The 21,741-nt window shown below is 37.8% G+C and overlaps 1 protein-coding gene across 1 annotated transcript in view; it reads left to right on the top strand.

The window, feature by feature from the left end:
• Positions 1-21,741, top strand: part of LOC115219967 (aminopeptidase N-like) — a 208,417-nt gene that overhangs the window by 123,769 nt on the left and 62,907 nt on the right. Inside the window, 9 exon segments of the mRNA XM_029790270.2 lie at positions 4,244-4,320; positions 6,955-7,065; positions 8,184-8,351; positions 9,724-9,864; positions 10,703-10,781; positions 16,416-16,561; positions 17,722-17,926; positions 19,216-19,415; positions 20,784-20,939. Of these exon segments, the coding sequence (XP_029646130.2) occupies positions 4,244-4,320; positions 6,955-7,065; positions 8,184-8,351; positions 9,724-9,864; positions 10,703-10,781; positions 16,416-16,561; positions 17,722-17,926; positions 19,216-19,415; positions 20,784-20,939 (1,283 nt within the window).

A 21,741-nucleotide genomic window follows, 5' to 3' on the forward strand; every position in this document is an offset into this window, starting at 1 on the left:
AAAACAAAACATACAAACCTGCACATGCACTGACCCCAAATACTGCACATATATACAGATACATGCTCAGCCCTGTTGAAGTTGTTGAAATTCCAATGAAGGAGCTTTGGATCTGGGTTAGAAACCAACTCCTCTACAATTGGCAAGAAACCTTGAAATAAAACCGAATAATGGCATACATACATACATACATACATACATACATACATACATACATACATACATACATACATACATACATACATGGTGGCTACCCCCCTCGTTATCGAGTATGGCCATTGCACGAAGCTTAATCAATGTTGTTATCGTGCAATGCCTGTGCATGAAGATCTTTTTTTAAAGTGAGGAAAGGCTGTGCACTGAGTCAATCCCACTCACTAAGCAACAGCAGCCATAATCCGAAAAGAAGAACAAGTCAACATCATCGGTAACCACTGAGCCGCAGTTTTTATATCGGAGTTATCCCAGTTACCTGAGTTACCTTCTCCTAGAAGGATGCCCTAACAAAGGCTAGGAGTCCTTCACTCCCAATGGTTTAACCGCGCGATCGGGTATTCAGTCCGATTATTTCTATGTCCCCGCGCATTATACAGCCTTAAGACCTTTATTGGATGGCCGTTGACTCTCAAGAGTTCCTCCGCCCTTTGACGGGTTTTGTTTTTCATCCCACAGGGTGTCCAATAAATACATACATACATACATACATACATACATACATACATACATATAGACACACACATGCATGTATATATATTATATATATAATATATATATATATATATATATATACACCAGCGCGCGAAAGAATATTGGACCGAAATTAATGTAAAAGTGGACATATCTTCTATTTATTAACTGTCATAGCTCCTTCAAATTGTACATGGTAATGTAACTTTTCCTCTATAAAAAGATACTTCTCAACATAGTCTCCATCACAAGTGGTGCATTTACACCATCGTTGAATCCGAGCAGATGTTTGACGAAAGGTGCCAAAACCGAGATGTATGGTGAATGGGGACTACTGATCAACTCACTTTGCTAATTCCCTGGTTTCTTCTCCCCCACCCCATCAAAGATGAGCGCTGTCTTGCATTGGTATGGTAAATATGGATCGTATCCAGATTCTTGTGCGGTTCCTTCATCTTAATGGCTTCTCTAAACCTTCCCAGTACCATAAGAGAATCTCGCGGAACAGCCACATCCATTATATAAAATCCGTTCTGTCTGTCTGTGTGTGTGTCTTCTAGGATCTCGGGCATCCTCCATCCGATTGCGCTCAAATTTGATATGTAGGTACCGACGGTATCAGGGCGTGTATAAGTCTTGAAAAAATTACAAAAATCGATTCCAGGTGAGAATGCGATCGATAAAGCCGTGGGAACGTGCATTTGTAAACTAGAAAAAAAGTCTATCTTTATTTCTTCTGTTGCTGGTGTCTCAAATTTAGGTTAAATCAGTGTTTCTCAAAGGCGTGGCCTATGGGACGGTCGGACAAGTTGTTTTGAGAAAATTTGGTTTAAATGTTTGACAACTCAGCACCGTCCATTGGACGGGGGGCGTTTTGCTCGTTCAGTCGAAGAGAATGACGCCTTTGTTATTCTAGAAAACAGTTACCATAGTTTTCTGTTTCTTGCTCATGAAATACTTAGGCCTTGGAGAAGAGGTTCGATGCCATTTTGTAGATTGAGCTTTCGCTTCTGCATCATAACGATACCGTCGCGTTTCATATCTTGTCCCCAGATCAGGAAAAACGTGTCTTCATTGGCTTCGAACGCTTCCAACAGATCAACATAGACTTCTACCCTTCTCTTCTTCAAATCGTGTGCCAACTGCCAGTTTACCCATCTTGCACATACTTTCCGATGCTCAAAGTCTTCCACCATCTTCTGTAAGGCACAATGACCCCAGTCCAGTTACACCTCGTCTACTTGCACGAATCAATTTGCCCACTCGCTGGCGATTCATACCAGTGACCACAGTTGATGCTCTCCTTCTGAGCGGTTTGTTTTCAACGTTGTTGTCTCCTTTTTTATATAAATTTTCGTCTTTACTCTTTTACTTGTTTCAGTCATTTGACTGCGGCCATGCTGGAGCACTGCCTTTAGTCGATCAAATCGACCCCAGAACTTATTCTTTGTAAGCCTAGTACTTATACTATCGGTCTATTTGGCCGAACCGCTAATTGACGGGGACATAAACACACCAGCATCGGTTGTCAAACAATGCTAGGGGGACAAACACAGACACAAACATACATACACACACACACACACACACACACATATATATATATATATACATATATACGACGGGCTTCTTCCAGTTTTCGTCTACTAAGTCCACTCACAAGGCTTTGGTCGACCCGAGGCTATAGTAGAAGACGCCCAAGATGCAACGCAGTGGGACTGAACCCGGAACCATGTGGTTGGTAAGCAAGCTACTTACCACACAGCCACTATCTGTAAAAATTGTTCTTATCAATGGTATTGCCTCCGTAAAAGAATCTGTGCCCTTCTCTTCTCTGAATATCAAATAGCCTGCACTCCTCCGTCAACTAGAATCCAGTAAGGTCATGTTACTTCTGCTTGGAACCCATTATTTGCCTACAATAAATACGGACAAAAAGAGGAACTAATAAAAAGAAGAACGACTCTACCAACGTGTATATTTCGAACTGCAGTTGATATTAATCATGTTCATTTTTGATTTACAATCGAAGTGTGTGTGTGCGCGCTCACTCGTATTTATGCGTGTGTGTGTGTGTGTGTGTTTGTCAAAATATCTGTATGTATGAGTATATATGTGTGTCTGTGTGTGTGGGAATGTGTGTGCGTGTGTCTAAACACCTGTGTGTATGTGTATGAATAAGTGTGTATGTGTGTGTGTGTGTAATCTTAAACGTTATAGCTCGTAGTTTCTGTTATTGATCTCAATGGTAAAACACAAAACTATGCAGTAACACAGAATAACTCAAACACTATGGTATTTTTTTATTATTATTGATCTTCTATATAAATGAAGCTATATCCTTTAATTTGCTGCTTTTCTTTACACGAAATGAGAAGATAGATTGCAGAACTGTTATTTTAACGAATCGTATCTATTTATCACCCGAAAAGAGACATCTGCACCGTTGGGTGCTCCTGAACCAGTAGTTAAGTATCCCACCTGTGAGGGATCGATGCTTGCAGTGTCGAAACAATTATAGTGATTAATAAGAGTTCGCGTATCTTCCATCTTACGTCTCTCATTTACTATATATACATACATTATATTATTATTATCATTGAGTGAGAGAGCAGTGCATGCTATCAAAGTGACACTGGGGGTAAAATATATGAAGCCCAGTATACCCATCATGACTACCCGTCTGATAAGGGTACACCAGGCACATGCATCAACCATCATTATTATTATTATTATTATTATTATTATTATTATTATTATTATTATTATTATTGAGTGAGAGAGCAGTGCATGCCATCAAAGTGACACTGGGGTAAAATATACGAAGCCCAGTATACCCATCATGACTACCTGTCTGATAAGGGTACACTAGGCACATGCATTACAATCATATGAGCGCGACATGGTGATCTCATATCAAGATAAACAGCACATGACCTTGTAGATGGGGCCCAGTTAGAATTTTCTTCTGATCGAGTAACACATCCCGCTCAAAAGGTCCCTGAATAAAGGTTGTTTAAGGATGTTGAACGAAACACCCATGTTTCCAGAGGTGAATTATTCAAATCCCAAAGAATCCCTCTCAACACATGGCTATGATGCTCCCCCACTACGTCTGCTCGTGATCAGAGATGCACATATCGTCAGCCACTAAGGGACATGCTCAACTGGTTAAGGTCAAACAACTGACAAGCAAATCTGTGGTATTGAGCTGTAGCCCATCTTTTATACCAAGACAAAACAATGTACATGATAACACTTCCAATCAGTTAAGAACAGAAGCCACGAAAGTCACTGCCTGGTACTGCATCAGGGCATTTACAATAATAATAATTATTATTATTATTATTATTATTATTATTACATACATACCACATACATACATACATACATACATACATACATACATACATACATACATACATACATACATACATACATACATAATATATGTTGTATGTATATACAAGTATCCGTGTATGTATATGCGTAACCCTTTTGATACAAACAAAAGTTATCTGAAGAAAACACATTTTGTTTGCTTTCTATATTGCAGTTATTCATACAGAGATTGGTAACGGGACATTATCATCGCATTGGCTGGGATAATTCAGGCACCGAACACACTGAAACGTGAGTTCGTTCTCATATTAATTGGAACAAAAATAACCGTTTTTCCCTCTCTCTCTCCTCTCTCTCTCCCTCTCCCTCTCTCTCTCTCTCTCTCTCTCTCTCTCTCTTCTTTTCTCCTCGCTTTCTGTATTTTTACTTCTATTTTTGTTTCCTTTTTATTTATTTGCAATTTTTTAAGTAGGGTCCGTTTATTAGAATTTTTTTCTTTTTTAATCTATTTTATGCTTTTACTGGCGGAGTGGCGGGGGGAAGAATATTTCGTTGTAATTGCGGTTGTAACGTCGTCGTCGTCGTCGTCGTCGTCGTCGTCGTCGTCGTCGTCGTCGTAGTAGTAGTAGTAGTAGTAGTAGTAGTAGTAGTAGTAGTAGTAGTAGTAGTAGTAGTAGTAGTAGTAGTATAGTAGTAGTTCATGTTGTTGATGATGTTGCTCTATATTGTTGGTAATTATTGCAAGGTATCGTTTAATATTTCCGACCAGCTCAGCTCGAAGTGAATGTATAAATAGATAAATAAATAAATAATAAATAAATAAATAAATTATCGCTGTCAGTTTTGACGAAGTGTGTTCGTTTTTGTTGCAGAAACCACGTGACCGAGTGGTAAGGAATGTTGAGCTCACGATCCTAAGGTCGTCAGTTCCAATTCTCAAGGAAGGCAAAACATTATGTCTTCGAGCAAGATTGCACATTGCTCCAGCCTGCTCAGCTGAAGGTGAATACCAACCGAGTACTGATGCAGTCCAGTTGTTATATCCTCTATGTTCTGCTAGGCCAAATTCGGTGACGCCGAGAGATTATCTATGCCGCTCATGACTATATAAGCATAATACAGGCTACCTGTTTTACTCGCTTTTTGATCGGTTGTTATTCGCGTGTTCGAGTTACCTTCTCATAGAATGAACATTCCACATACAAATGTACCCTAAACGTAATCTTCGAACAGAATCAACGTCACACAGTCTGTGCTTTTTAATTACAGGCACAACACGACGGGTTCCCAAATAGTTTTCTGTGTATTTTGATTTCACTCGCCAAGCTTAAGTAGGACCGAAATTCCAAGCAGTGGGATCGAACCCGCCACTATAAAGCAAATTTCCTAACCATTTAGCCATGCTGCGTCCATGTAGAGGAAATACATATCACATCTGCGCGTGCGAACACACACACATACACACATTCACTAGTGTGTTATATATGGCGCTGCGAACTTATATAGGTGTTTAACACTATTTGTCTACAGCGAGAAATTTTCTCCATGACAAAATACAGCGAATGGCTTATTTACGAGGCCAAACGTGCCACATGCATATTTGAAACGGGAATGACAACACATCTATTAAAAGTTAGTTTTGTTGGTTAGTTCGGTTATCATTTCTTTGACACGCAAAATATATTGTAACCTAAGAAGGATTTTGTAGAATCGCTGTAGTCATCGTGTGAAGAAGTCTAAAATTTAGCTGTTCTACATAGAGGAATCCAGAACATTCCGTCAGGTGATTATTTTCTTAAATCGACGGAATCTGCTCAACAATATGCACGTAATGTGGCAACACTTGTGGAACAAATGCAACGAAGATAGATTTCAACGATAAACCAAAGACTCCATTCTAATAAAAAGAAAATGACTTGCTATGTTAACAACTCCAGTCTGAATTCGATCAAGAAAGCTGAGACACCCAGAGGAGATGCTAGCCCAAAGATGACAGTACTTTTCATTTAGATTAGTGAAATGTTGGAGTTCGGAATTTTGAAAGCAATGCAATAACCCCATAGGGAGAGCTTGACTGGTGCATACAGTTATTTCATTAAATATGTCGTCAGTCTTCGTAAGTTCGTTATCGTTGGTTTATTTATAATAATTTTCTGTGAAAGTACTAATTTATAACGCCAATGACAATATAATTAATTACATCTTCACTAAGTCTTAGATTGAGTGGTTGACTGAGGAGAATGCTATCCTTCAGGTGAAAACTAAAACTAATAGAAGAAAAACAATGTTCCTTGGTTTTTCTTTGAATATATCCACTGCTCTTATGACATATTACTTTACTATTGTAATATTTTGGACAGCAACAAAGCAAATTTCAAACTTACAGTCGGTTGAATTTATAATCTGCTGGAGTATCTATAGCTGATCTGACAGTTTGTCTTCAGTCACTGTTGCTTTCTTGTGTCCACGATAAAGATGTCTCTCACTGACCTGGCTTTTGAAGCTTTAAATAGATATTATCTAAGATTACAGTTTATCGTTATAAGTAGCGAGACACTCTATAATATACGAGTGATTACTTTAGCTAGAAGCGCTAGGTTAAAACTTTTTCGCTATGCGGAAGATAATGTGTCAGTGTAATCAATTTTTTTATGTGCTCTCTTCTTCGACCAATTCTTGTATTATGACCCGCGGCGTAATAAGGTACAGAACAGTATGTTGTTAGTAAGCATCTTCTGTTTTTATAATTAATCTGAGTCAGAGAAAGAAAGAAAGAAAGAAACAAACAAACAAACAAACAAACAGAGATGTGAATGAAGGGAAAAGAAAAACGGGGAGAAGCGAGAATTTTTAGAATTAAAAATGAAAATAATGCTTTACAAATTATTTGATTTCAGAAATTTTCATTAAATTTTAATTTTACAGAATTATGCGTACAATGATTATTAGATTAGCTTGCCACTACAATGTGAAAGGCTGTGCTGAAGAAGCTACTCGACAATTTCATTTGTGGATGGAGAGACCCGACCGCAATCGGTGAGTTTTGTTAATTAAGTCTCTTCTTCCATGTTACCCATCTGCAATGTTTGGTTAATATCTTTCAGTCATGAGATAATATTATTAGAGTGATACTGAATAATTGGGCGATGAGAAAACGATATAGTAATGGTATGACAACAAAATTCTGTCAGATGGTCACGTAGCTTCTGGCTTTGTCAAGGTTATACAAAAGAAAAAAATCTGGAATAAAAATAAAACTGGCAACAAAAAATAAACATAGAAGCAGGTTAATTAATTTTCGTGCTGAGAAAATAAGGATTTTATCATTTCAAACTGTACTACATAAAAAAAAAAGAAAACAGAGGAAAAAGGGGAGAGAAAACAAAGAAAGTATGGTGTCGGTTTCTACAATGGATGAAGCATTTGGAAAATAACTGACAGGAGTAGTAAAACGAAATTGTTTTTTTGCAGCAGAAGAGAGGCATAACCGTGCCATATATACCATCCAATTCAGCAAAATAGGAACATACACAGATTATTATCATTAGTATACTATCGATGTCACTGGAGTGGCGTCCAATACATGCTATTTAGTCTACCAGGACTTACCTGTTGCGTTACACCTAATCACAGTATTAATATTTCTAGGCATTTCTTATTTGCTTCATAGGCTCACTGTGAGCAGGTGGGTGTTGGACCTTAAACCATCGTACATCATCTGTAAACTTTAAATGCATGTTGATCTCTGAAATATAATCAGATTTATTTAATACAATATCTTACCTGTTTAAAGCATTAATAATTTTGAATTCATCAGCTTGACTGCCAGCGGAGACGCGTGACTTAGTGTTTAGAGTGTTGGTCTCATGATCGTAAGATTGCGGTTTCGATTCCTGAACCGGCTAATGCGTTGTGTTCTTGAGCAAAACACTTCATTTCACGTCTACACAGCTGGCTAATATGAATAATCATGTGACGGACTAGCATCCCGTCCAGGTGGGGAAACCAGAAACTGGCCCACTGAGCTTATATGACTCGGGGACGATGATTATCCTTTTGTTTGTTTGTCTTTTTTAGCTTGACTGCCAATAAAATATAAACATGAATTTAATTCAGGTAATTTTATAAATATTCTTTTTCATTTATCTCTCAAGAATCGATCCGAATCTTCGGTTAATTGTCTACTGCAATGCCCTACGTAAAGGAGGCGCTCAAGAATGGGACTTTGCCTATGAACAGTATAAGAAGTCCAATATGGCTAGCGAGAAAGATCGTTTACTTCGAGCAATGTCTTGTTCGCAGGAACCGTGGATATTAAGCAGGTAAGTCTCATCAGTAATAAGACAGACTTATAAACAGGCTTTCTAACAAAAGTTAAACAAATCGAAAATAGATTCTGCATCAGCTTAACTGCTAATACAGCAGTTGAATTGATAGAGAAACATTTCTTTCCACCATAAACCTTAATGACAAATAAAATAATATTAACAAATTGCCATCCCACAGAATTCTGCATTTGATCTAGTCTTAAAATCTTTGCACATGGTATTTGGCTACTTACTGTGGAAGAATCATGATCGTCATCTGTATAATGTCCATTTTTCCATGCTTGCATGAATCAGACAAAATTTGTTGAGACAGATTTTCTACAGCCGGATACCCTTCCTGTCGTCAATCCTTGTGTGATTGCGAGCAAGTAATGTTTTCCCCTAGTCGGACATGTTTTCACAGAGGACTGAAAACGACGGACACCACTCACATGATTGTGATACTCATTTATATCGCGTAACATCAAAACAAGGAGAAACGCGCGCGCACGCACACACGCGCGCGCACACACGTACAAGCGCGCACACACACACACATAAATATCACAAGAAACATTCAGAATAAGATACCTCTGTTTGCACTATGGAAAAGAAAATGGATCTTTTCGGTTTGAACGGCAGTTTTTAACATAATTTCTAGGTAACTAAAAAATGTTAAACTTCGTATACTGGTATAATGTGTTTATAAAACATCATTTTCTTTTGGTTTTATTGAGAAAATTCTATGGTTTGTAAGATATTTGTTGATTTTTTCTTCAACCAATCAGTGACGTCCATTGAGGTAAACATTCTGTACCGTATGAATATGTCCCTCGTTTAAGAAACAGATTGGGTTTATTTACACCCCTAACCCTAACCCTAAAACAGATTGAAATGCAATAGATCGATACTAGGGTCATAATTATGGGTGACAATTTCATATGACACCGCTAGAAAAAACTGCCGTTCAAACCGAAAAGATCCAAGGAAATTAAGTGTATATAGATATTGTAACAAAAATCATAAATTCTTTAACTTTGTCGCATGCATTTCTCTGAAATGGCTTCTTATATTTACACTTCAATAAAACCAAATAGTCTATAGTTTTCATTCTATGACAAACGAACAAACAAAAAAAGAGAGAATTTATGCTTTTAGACCTTTTCAATGTTCTATTATCAAAGAAGATTAACAGCGAAAAGAACAAGGTAATTCCCCTAAAGGCGAAAATAATGATAATAAATCTTCTAAATATTCTTTATACAAACAAAAAAAATCTTTATTTCTCTCTGTCAACTTGATAATAAATCCATGCTGCGTTATATATGTTTTTGAGTGTTTTATTAACATATCCCTAATATTATACTCTGGAATGTTGTTTTCACAGGTTTTTAGAAAGAACATTAGATTCCAAAGAAATACGAAGACAGGACGCTGTGGCTCCGTTCATTTACGTATCAAGAAATTCGATTGGTCAGTTATTGGCTTGGGACTTCGTTCAATCTAGATTGGGATCAAATAAGTCAAGGTAAGTTGATTCGTTACTCAACATTCAATAGCAGTTTTGCCTTCCTCTAATTGTGGTTTCAAGTAAATGCATGCATACATAATAGATGGATGGATGGATGGACGGATGTGCAACACTAACGGTAGTTGCAGAGCAATTATGATTCACGAACCAAATCAAAACCTGCTTCGCAAGTCGATCTAAAAGGAAAAGCGTCAAATGTTTTATTTAAATTACACCCAACCGACAGGCGGGGAAAAGGAAGACTATACATTCGATGGTGTAGTTCTAGATATATAGTGCTTCCCTCTTAAAAATGATAGGATGACCATCGTTGGAACACCTTTGATCATGGGTTGGATCAGTCATAGCTACGCTGGAGCTAAACAACAACAGGCATACAATGAAAACAGATCAGTGGTTAAACTTGCTCGGACTGTTGTCTCACTGTATCCTATACAATAAACCACTGCATATTGTGGAGAGTGAACAATATGGTCTTCGTGAAACGCCTAGAGCAATTAATATTTGGATTGCGCCTATGTGCATGATGTATCCTAGATAGGGGACTTAAACTAGGATGTGTCCTACTTAGGGAGATAAAACAATAACAATCATATAAGAAACAAAATGAATGTCTGCCAGTTATTGTGCTTCGAACTAACTGACATGACATGCTGTTCGTTCAATGCTCACAGTGGAGCCATATTAAATCTCGTACGAAATTAAACAGAAGGAAGGAAGGAAGGGAGGACAGACGGACGGACGGACGGACGGACGGATGGACAGGCGAACAGAACTGAAGTTGATCCACAAGTTAATCCAAAATGTCAAACTACACTTTATTTTAATATTTCAGCCATGAAAACTTATTCCCGGTTTCTTATCTCTTCCCTCTTGTGACATATTCCTTTAACACGGAACATCAACTGAAGCAGGTAGGTAATAGCTTCTTTATGATTTGTATTAGAATATTCTAAAGGAAAAAAAAACAATACAGCTTAAATGTAATAACTTCGATCCAATTTTTAATGTTGAAAGCGGTACAGGGGAAAGAACAGGATAAATTATTATTAAAGGTTTGTTGAGTTCAAATCCTGTTTGGGTTGATAAATACAATATACGGTAATTCATCAAAAATTGGCTTTTATTGGCAATTATCATACAAACATTGCGACTAAGGAAATGTTTCTTTACTACATGGTTCAACTATACCTTTTTGTGATGGTCCACTTATATATTTTTACATTTGGGCCATGCCCAAATGTATATTATATCATATTTTACTTACAAGATCTCCCCACCTTTCCTGCCATTTTTATCACTGGCAATGATTATATAATAGAAATATTAAAATTATTAAGTCTCTATAAAAGAGATTACGACAGCGTTTACTGGAAATTAATAGTTATCGCCATATTAATATGGCATTCTTATAGATATAAGAATAATCGCTGCCATGGTCAGCTCCATGAGGCCACCGCCATAAGATAGCTGTCGGACTGGCAGTGTGAAGCGGCTGACCTCCCTTGTTCGAAGGTTATAATGGATACAGATCGTGTATCAATAGCTATCTTGATGGCGGTGGCCTCATGGAGCTGACCATGGCAGCGATTATTCTTATATCTATAAGAATGCCATATTAATATGGCGATAACTATTAATGATTATATAAGCAAATATTAAAGAAATCATGACACAAAAGAATGTCTAAACGCGCTAACTGTTCATTGACCTACAAATATACGTTACATCTAAAAAAAATATTCTTAAAAAAAATGGTCCGAAATCTCTGGCACATTTGTAATCTGCGGTCCACCTAAAACCCACTCCTGCTTTGTTATATGATCTCAAAGGGTGGGAGCTGTGCCACTGATATTTAAGAATTTACAAGAAGGTTTGTGGCACCTTGAGCAAGTATCTTCTTCTATTGCCTCGGGCCAACCAAAGCCTTGTGAATGGATGTAGTAGACAGAAACTGAAAGAAGCCCGTTGCGTATATGCGTGTGCGTGCGTGTTTCTGTGTTTGTCCTTGTCCACAGCTACTGTTTGACAATTGGTAACGGTTTGTTTACGTCCCCGTGACTAAGTGATTCGGCAAAAGAGGCCTATAGATGGTATCCGGCTTCAAAAATAAGCGCTGGAGTCCATTCGTTCGACTAAAACCTTTCAAGGTGATGTTCTAGCTTGGCTGCAGTCCAACAACTCAAACAAATAAAAGATAAAAACGAGCGACTATTCCCAACTTAGAAATCGTGATCCATACTGCATCACAGTATAATTCTAAAAGGGTTGCGAAGGCTAAACATTTTTACTTTTGAAATATTTCATGAAAAGTAAAATGTTCATGAATATGGCGTAGGAGTGGCTGTGTGGTAAGTAGCTAGCTTACCAACCACATGGTTCCGGGTTCAGTCCCACTGCGTGGCATCTTGGGTAGGTGTCTTCTACTATAGCCTTGGGCCAACCAAAGCCTTGTGAGTGGATTTAGTAGACGGAAACTGGAAGAAGCCCGTCGTATATATGTATGTATATATATATATATATATATATATGCGTGTGTATATGTCTGTGTGTCTGTGTTTGTCCCCCCAACATCGCTTGACAGCCGATGTTGGTGTGTTTACGTCCGCCGTCACTTAGCGGTTCGGCAAACGAGCCCGATAGAATAAGTACTAGACTTACAAAGAATAAGTCCTGGGGTCGGTTTGCTCGACTAAAGGCGGTGCTCCAGCATGGCCACAGTCAAATGACTGAAACAAGTAAAAAGAGTTAAAAAAAGAGAATGTTTATTATACAATAAGCCAAAGACACTGACTGCAAACAAAACCCGTGTAATATTTTCCCATGAAAGTTTACGAATGTTGATATAGTTTTTTTTTAGAAAATTATTTTTGCTTAAATATCTCAAAAAAAAAAAAAAGAGCGTGTAGAGAGAGGATTACTAATTTGCCAAAATGTGTCGTGACGCTAAAAGGTTGGGAACCAGTGCTTTACATTATCAATTTCCATGCATCACCATTCTGAGCTTGAATTTCGCCGATGATGACAATGCCCTTGCAATGACTCTCTTATCTATCTCTCAATGGCGCAGCAAATCACGATGTAAATAGATACTTCTACTTCCTTGGGATTGCTATAGTCTGCTGCTTAAGAAGACGACAAGGATGCTGAATTACAGACGAATATTTCATTAGCTTGCATAAAACATCGCCATGTGCAAAAGCTGTGATAGCTTAGCCTCCTATTTAGGAGGGAAATACGTTTTTCGACAGATAACTGACACGAAACAATATATTCTATTAACCTATTAACATTAGGTATGTGCCTGTATGTGTATGTATGTCTGCTTAAGTATATATTTCTTCGTGATTATGTGTATGTTTATAAATGTATGTATATGCATATATATATATATAATATATATATATATATATATATATATATATATATATATATATATATATATATATAAATGTATGTATGTATGTATGCGTGTGTGTGTTTGTGTGTGTAAATAAATTTGCGTGCGTGTGTGTGTCCGGTACTTTTAAATGTATACTATAGAAGCAAAATCAGGATGTTAGTAACTTTAATTGCCTAAGTGCTCACCACGAGGTTTACTATTTACAAAGATATTAGTGACGCATAAAAAAGCTGTACAACCGGGGCTTTTTAAACGCCGTGCCAATGAGCTGCGCCAACGAGCCGCGCCAACCAGTCGTGACAACGTACTCGCGACTTCAGTGTTATATGTATTGGTGATTGTCACATCACGTCAGTTCGTCATCGATCTCCATGCTAGAATTAACATATCTCTAGTGTATTTGGAAATTTATTGCAAGATGAATAATGAAGGATCTGGAAGAGCAACTCGTGTCTGAAAAAATACTATTTCAAATTTGGCAAGCTTTTGCAGAAAATTTTCTGATGTTGTAACAAATCTGTGGAGAGAGCTACATGAACTGTTCACAATATTATAAGTGAAAATAAGGCGGCAAACTGGCAGAATTTTTAGCACGCCAGGCAAAATGCTTAGCGGCATTTTGTGTGTCTTTTCTAATCACTAAGCGCATGATTTTAAAAGCGAAATTGCAAATGCGTGGTGCTGCCGCAAAGAAAAAGTGTGAGCAAAAGGAGAACCGAGTTACAGTCAGCCAGGAGTTATTTGATCGTTCGAATACGGATTGAAACTTTGAAGAATGTATCATAAGATTGATTACATGGCAATGTTTACTACCAAAATCTGTATTTGTGTGTTATGTGTATATAAGTATATATGTGTGTGACCGATATCCAAACTACAGTGGAGAATGCTATCCTCTGGATTTGGTTAAAAAGAGACGATGAGCAATGGCTAGAGAAATATTGGGCTATATTTAATAACCAGTTGATCTAGCAAGCGGGGCCTCGAGAGAAAGGCCCCGAAACGGCGCGCAATCTCTCCTGATGACCCTATATACTTGCTAGCTTCCGGTATGCGGAGTTCTCGACTGGTAGCACTTGCATGTGCAAGTTGTTTGCAAGACATTTATATAAATATATGTATATATATATATATATATATATAACATTTCGATAGAAGATCCATTTTTCGTCACCAGTCAAGTTTATCCAAAAAGGGTGAAATGAATTCGCGAGAATGGAGAGAAGAGCAGATGTCAACTCGGGATTTGCGGTTGCTTTCGGACAATTCATGAGGCACCCATTTTCCAAGTTTAGGAACCTTTCCAAGTTGTTGAAGATGACGATGAACTGTTGTATGGTTTGAACTAATCTGTATTGCCAATTCTTCAACTGATAATGCAGGATTTTCTTCAAGTAGTGCTTCAAAGAGCTTATCATCAAACTCAACTGAACGCCCTGTTCGATCTTCATCTTCAAGGCTGAACTCTCCACTTCTGAATTTTGCAAACCATCTTTTGCAAGTTCTTTCATTCAAGCATTCTTTCCCATAAACTGAGTGTATGGTTCTAGCCGCTTCCGCTGCAGAGTTTCCTTTTTTGTACTCATAAAGCATTATGTGCCTTAAATGCGCTTTGGATACTTCCATGTTAGAAAGGGTTTTAATCAAAGAAATTTAATTCTATTATTCTGTAAAATAATATTTAATTAGTTTGAATGTACACAAATGCATAAAAATAATTTTAAATTCCATTAGACATTCTAAAATGCTATTAAATTTCATTCAATTTTAAAAAAGGTAAAATCAGACAGAACTTATGGATTACCATATATATATATATATATATATATATATATATCATTATCATCACTTTTAGAAGAGACCATGTTACTCTGTCAGACCTGAAAAACACAAACACACACACTCATACGCACCCACGTGCACACACACATACATATATTATAAATGCATGTATATATATATTATGTATACGTGCGTACATGTGTGCGTATGTGTATTTTTACCTATCTATACTCACTCACATACATCTTCAGGGTTGCGCGTGAGTGAGTGTGTACATGTGTGTGTGCGCGTGTATGTGTAACTGAAAGCTGTGTACATTTCATAGTCGTTAAAAAGGAGTGCGAATGTGTGAGTCCCGGAAAACCTGATTGCGTTAATGGCTATTACGTCTAAATCCAGTGAGCTGAGGCTATTAAACAAGCAACTTTGATTTGCAGCTAACCTTTTTCTATACTACCACAAGGGGCTAAACACAGAGAGGACAAACAAGGACAGACAAACGGATTAAGTTGATTATATCGACCCCCAGTGTGTAACTGGTACTTATTTAATCGACCCCGAAAGGATGAAAGGCAAAGTCGACCTCGGCGGAATTTGAACTCAGAACGTAGCGGCAGAGGAAATACCAATAAGTATTTCGCCCGGCGCGCTAACGTTTCTGCCAGCTAACCATCGGCCCCGTACACTTATGTAACCAACTCTTAATATTGACGTGTCAAGCGGAGGTTAAATGGAGATGGTCACTTACATCACATCAGAGACAACTGGACAACCTGGGTTTCGGGGTTCCCCAAAGGTCTCATACATCACTGCGCAAGCTACTTTCACTTTTGAAATCCCCTCGTTATATAGGAGCTTCAACAGCAAATATGCTTTTCTAGCCTGGGCCACGTTAGAATTCTACTGGCTGCCGCCTTCTGGGAGGTGGGGACTTGCTCGATAGCCATGTTTGTATAGTTGTTTGTATGTGTTTTGATATTCGTTTTACATATTCCATCAACTCAACAATCTTTTCGGACAATTGTGAAGTTGAGGTGTATGTATAGGTATTGCTGTTTCCGTTGTTGCTGTTACTGTTGCAGTTGTTGATTCAGTTGTTGTTGTTGTTGTTGTTGTTGTTGTTGTTGTTGTTGTTGTTGTTGCAGCTACAGTGTCGACTGAAGTACAAGTTCATATTATCTTGGCTCTATTTGGGAAGAAGCCTTAGGGTGGTTGGTGCTATCACATACTTGGAAACTACACTTTCTCTTTTATCTCCCGTACCGTTCAGTTGTGTGCCGTTTGACAATCTTATCTTGTATTGAATGTTTTCTGTTTCAAGTAATGTTATATAAATGATATAAGTGTTTGATTTATATCGCAGCTGGAGGCATTCGTGGCTTCACAAGGGGACTTGGGGTCATCAAAAAGAGCCTATCAGCAAGCAATAGAAGAAACTAAAACCAACATCAAGTGGATGAAGAAGAACTTTAAGCCAGTAAAAGAATGGTTGAAGAACACAAATACCAGGTAATTCATACAGGTGTCCTTACGCATCGATACTAGAAAATGTGGGAACCTCTGTGTAATTGTCGTAACAGCTAGAAATAACAGCTAAATCTACTTATAGCCTATCATTTAAATGTGTGTGTGTGAGAGTGTGTGTGTGTGAGAGTGTGTGTGTGTGTCTATCTCTATGCCTAAGCGAAATATCAAAATATATACATACATACACACACACATACATACATACATACATACATACATACATACATACATACATACATACATAGGCGGGTCCATTACTCCAAAATGGGATTGAAGGTGAGTTATCTCGCCTGTCCATGTCTCAGGTATATTACAGCCAGCGGTTTGAGAGTATAGATACTCCGCCAAGCTATTGCAGCCACCGGGAAATACACAAAGCATATACATTAGTATATGTATTTGTGTGCGCGCGTGTGTGTGTGTGTGTGTGTGTGTGTGTGTGTGTGTGTGTGTGTGTGTGTGTGTGTGTGTGTGTGTGTGTGTGCGCGCGCGCGCGCGTGTGTATGTGTGCGTGTGTGTGTGTGTGTGTGTGTATGGCAAAAATCAAAGGAGATAGGGGGAATGGTCTGCGTCGGCAAGACTCGTATTATTCGAGTACAATACAGAAAGAATACGGTAAAATTGCCGCGGATGTTGGATTATCCAACGTTTCGTACAGATTCCTTCTTCAGAAAGGGAGGAAATTAAAGAAGGCAGAGGAGTATTACATCTGCTATGTTTGAGAGACTAACTGCAACTATTAGTAGCGTTTAAACGCATGTATTGTGACCTTTAAATAATAATATTTATAGAGTACTTTTTGCTGAAGTTCAAGACATTGGAAGCTATATATATATCTTGGGCCTTAGACATCTGATGACTTCGACAAACAAATTTACGTCCATGAAATTTCATAGTGGAACTAAGTTAAACTGTTGTTAACATATGAATGTATGTGCGCATGCATGCATTCGTACCTCAGATATTGCGACAGCTGAATAGCTAAACATGTTACTTTACTTGACCTCTGTTTCGGAGCGAGTTGTTGTATTATCTTGAACAAGGGCATCTAACTATTCTGTAATTTGTAATCTATGTTAAACAGTTTCAAACGTCTCTATTTATTTATTTACTTAACATCTGTTAATGCGTGTATCTTCCAGAAAAATAAAACAGTCCGTTGATGTGAGGTTACCCAAGTCCCTTGTTCCCCAGGTGTACAATCTGGAAATGAAGCCAAACATTTACTCTGGTAATCCTTCAAACTTCACATTCAAAGGGAAGGTTGACATCCGATTCTTATGCCAGAATTCAACTAGCAACGTCACCTTACATATCGTCAAACTGGAAATCTTCGACAATATCATTGTGAGTCATTTTCGTATTCAGTATTCGTAACTATTTTATTTTTTAATTGTTTCAGGCACTGGACTACAGCCATGCTGGTGCACCGCCTTGAAGGGTTTTTAGTCAAACAAATACAAATTGACCCCAATAGTTATCTTTTTTAAGTTTGGTACTTATTCTATCAGGATGTTTTGCATGTATTTGTGTTTGTGTTTGTCCCCAACCACCACCTAACAAGCCAGTGGTGGTTTGTTTACGCCCCCGTATCTTAGCTGGACGGCAAAAGGGACCGATAGAATAAGTATCAGACTTTTAAGCAAGTACTGGGATTGATTTCTTTGACTAAACCCTTCTAGGAGGTGCTCCAGCATAGCCACTGTCAAATTACTGAGACGAGTAAAGGATAAAACATATACGAGGGGGGTGCTGAAAAGTCCTGCCTTTAAGGATCTTGCGAAAGGCCTGGTTGGAAACCAAGTCTTAGAAAAATTGAAGCATGTGAATCTGAGAGGGGAATATGTTGAATGAAATCATAATTAACTGATCTTATTATTTTCTTTTACCGAAAACCAGGAACATTTCAGCACAACCTCGTATATAAAACAGTTTTGCTTTTTATTTTCCGCCGAACTTCGGCTATTTTTGTATTGCTATTCTCGTAAAACTATTGCTATTGAACAATTAATTGGAACGAGTGCTGCTAATGCAAGTGAGACAGAGGAAACTATTTCATTTCACAAGCATCACTAATGCCCTTGGAAAAGGCATGGTCATCTCTGTGTCCATTTCTGTTCTGAAATGCACAAGCATTTTTGCTTTGCCTGCTCAAAAAAAAAATCAAAATATTTAACAATAAGCGCAGGCGCGGCTGTGTAGTAAGAAGTTTGCTTCGTAATCACATGATCCTGGGTTCAGTCTCACTGCGTGGCACCTTGAGCAAGTGTCTTCTGCTATAGCCTCGGGCCGACCAAAATCTTGAGAGTGGATTTGGTAGGCGGTAGACTCCACGTCATTTACTACGAAATTGAATTTAAAAATACATTTATATAATTGTCTAATCTTACCAATCTTCCCAATGTAGCACCACTACATGGCAAGGATACTTTTAGTTGAATTTACTCAATTGCAAACATTTGAACCAAGCCCTATCTCCTTCTCCAAGCTCTTTTTTCCAGCAAACATTGACCAGAAATTATTCAAGCTCAACACTGGCTGCATCAATACAGGCTTTATTCATTTATCCATGATTTAACTTACGATCAGAAACTGTAATTGAAACAAAAATTAACCAACTCTTTGTGTTGTTGTAGGTGAAAGAACTGGGGAGAAACAAAGCTATTACAGTGAGAAACTTCGAAGAAAACAAAGAGAAAGAATTCCTCGTTGTTTACCTAAATGAAGAGTTGGAGGCTGGACATCGTTATAAAATAGTGATACAATTCAAAGGGTCACTCCTTCCCGATCTCAAGGGATTTTATTTCAGTTCATATGAATATAATAACGAAACAATGTATGTAACATTCATTATGCATTCTTTCTCTCTCTTTCTCTCTCTCTCTTTCTCTCTCTCTCTCTTTCTCTCTCTCTCTCTCTTTCTCCCTATATATATATATATGAATACACATGCACACACACACTCACACACACACACACACACCACACACACACACACACACACACACACACCACATATATATATATATATATATATATATATATGTACAAAATTAGAGAATGGAGAAACATACTTAAATCAATAAAACATCAACTATCCGATGATACCCAATCAATACTTAATACACCATTACATATGAGTAAAGGCATTATACAAAATGAGATATACAGTAATAGTAAAAAGATAAAGAGATATAAGTAAAAAATTTCAAATATAATATGCAATTAAATCAAAACTGACAGCTGTTTCGGCAGTGAGGGCAGTCATACCTCATTTAACCTCTAAGCCATAAAGGCAGGTATAAATGAGGCATTAACAAGGATGCCCCACGGCCTCTTCAGAGAATTAATCCCATGGTGGGTTGAATTTTCAACCCCTATCTCATTTTATAACCTATATATATATGTATATATGTAACATTTTGATTTAGCTCTGTACAACTTAAAGTTTCGTAGACTCATAGATCGAACCTATCTCGTCAGGCATCTAGAGGAAAATATGACACTAATTCCAGGTGATAGGTTTCCATTGATCTATTCAGGCCACATGGTGTTATTGATCTGAAAGCGACATCAGTTACTTTCGATATTATTAGAAGGACCTGAGTTGAACAATGGCGGCCTATCATCAAGAAGTTCTCTTGAATTTATTTGTTCTCTGTGTCTCTTTACTCTTCTTTGGAAACCTGACCAAATAGGTTCGTTCTAAGGCCCTATGAAACTTTGAATGGTATGGAGTTGAGTCAAACTTTTATTAAATCCTATATGTACTCCTACCAAATGAGTGCCACTTTTTTTCTGTGAGCACTCACTCATATATGTGTCTATGTGTCTCTGTATACATATGTGTGTATATGTGTGTCTGTATATGTTGATAGCACCTATAGGGTGCTTCTTTTCCACTCACTAAAGTGAATAAAGCTTTGGTCAGGAGGAACTGATGTCATCAGACGGAATCCAACAACCACCAGGTATTTCGATCCCGAACCGTAACACTCTCTCGCTGGTGGGTCGGCAAAGGTGACCAAATCACTGCTTCTCATCTCCTTTTGGCTTCAAGCTTAACTACTCTCTCTTTGTCTGTCAGTCAGTCTTTCTCTCTCTCTCTCTCTTCTCTCTCTCTCTCTCTCTCTCTCTCTCTCTCTCTCTCTCTCTGTATTGTCATCATATTTAGATGTTCTTTTTACATGTTTGTTATGTACAGATATCTTGCCACTACGCAGTTCCAGCCAACCAATGCTCGAAAAGCTTTCCCATGTTTTGATGAACCAGCACTGAGGGCCAAATTCAACGTTGTGTTGATCCGTAAGAAAAATATGACTGCACTCTCAAATCAACAACTACTACGTACGGAACCACGGTAATGAAATAATTTCCATTGGTTGAAATCGTTTCCTGTTTATTATCGTGCATATATGTGTGCATGTGTGCGTGTATGTTTGTATGTATATTTGCGCGCGCGTGTGTGTGTGTGGTGTACTCTTTCCGTGACTGGCAAAATAAACAAAAATTATTCCATCCACCGAAAGATAAATATCATTTAATAAACGAAAGATTTAGATAGACCCACTATAAGGGGATGAAACCTATAACAACTCACATTTAAATTCTGTTTTCAATTATACATACATACATACACACAAGCACATATACACATGCATACAAACATACATACATGTATACGTACGTACGTATATACATACATATATACATACATGCATACATACATACATACACACATGCACATATACACATGCATACATACATGCGTACGTACGTATTTACATACATACATGCATGCATACATACATACCTACATACATACATACATACATACATACATACATACATACATACATAAATGCGCCCTTTTAAAGCCTAGCTAGGCTCATGGGCCCAGTTTCCCGGTTTCTATGGCGTATGTGTTCCCCAGCTGGACGGGACGCCAGTCCATCGCAGCGTTACTCATTTTTGCCAGCTTAGTGGACTGGAACAACGTGAAATGAAGTGTTTTGCTCAAGAACACAACGCGTCACCCGGTCCAGGAATCAAAACCACGATCTTACATACACACACATACATACATCATACATAATTACATACATACATACATACATACATACATACATACATACATACAGACAGACAGACAGACAGACAGA

Source organism: Octopus sinensis, linkage group LG15, assembly GCF_006345805.1.
Source record: "Octopus sinensis linkage group LG15, ASM634580v1, whole genome shotgun sequence".
Lineage (NCBI taxonomy): Eukaryota > Metazoa > Mollusca > Cephalopoda > Octopoda > Octopodidae > Octopus > Octopus sinensis.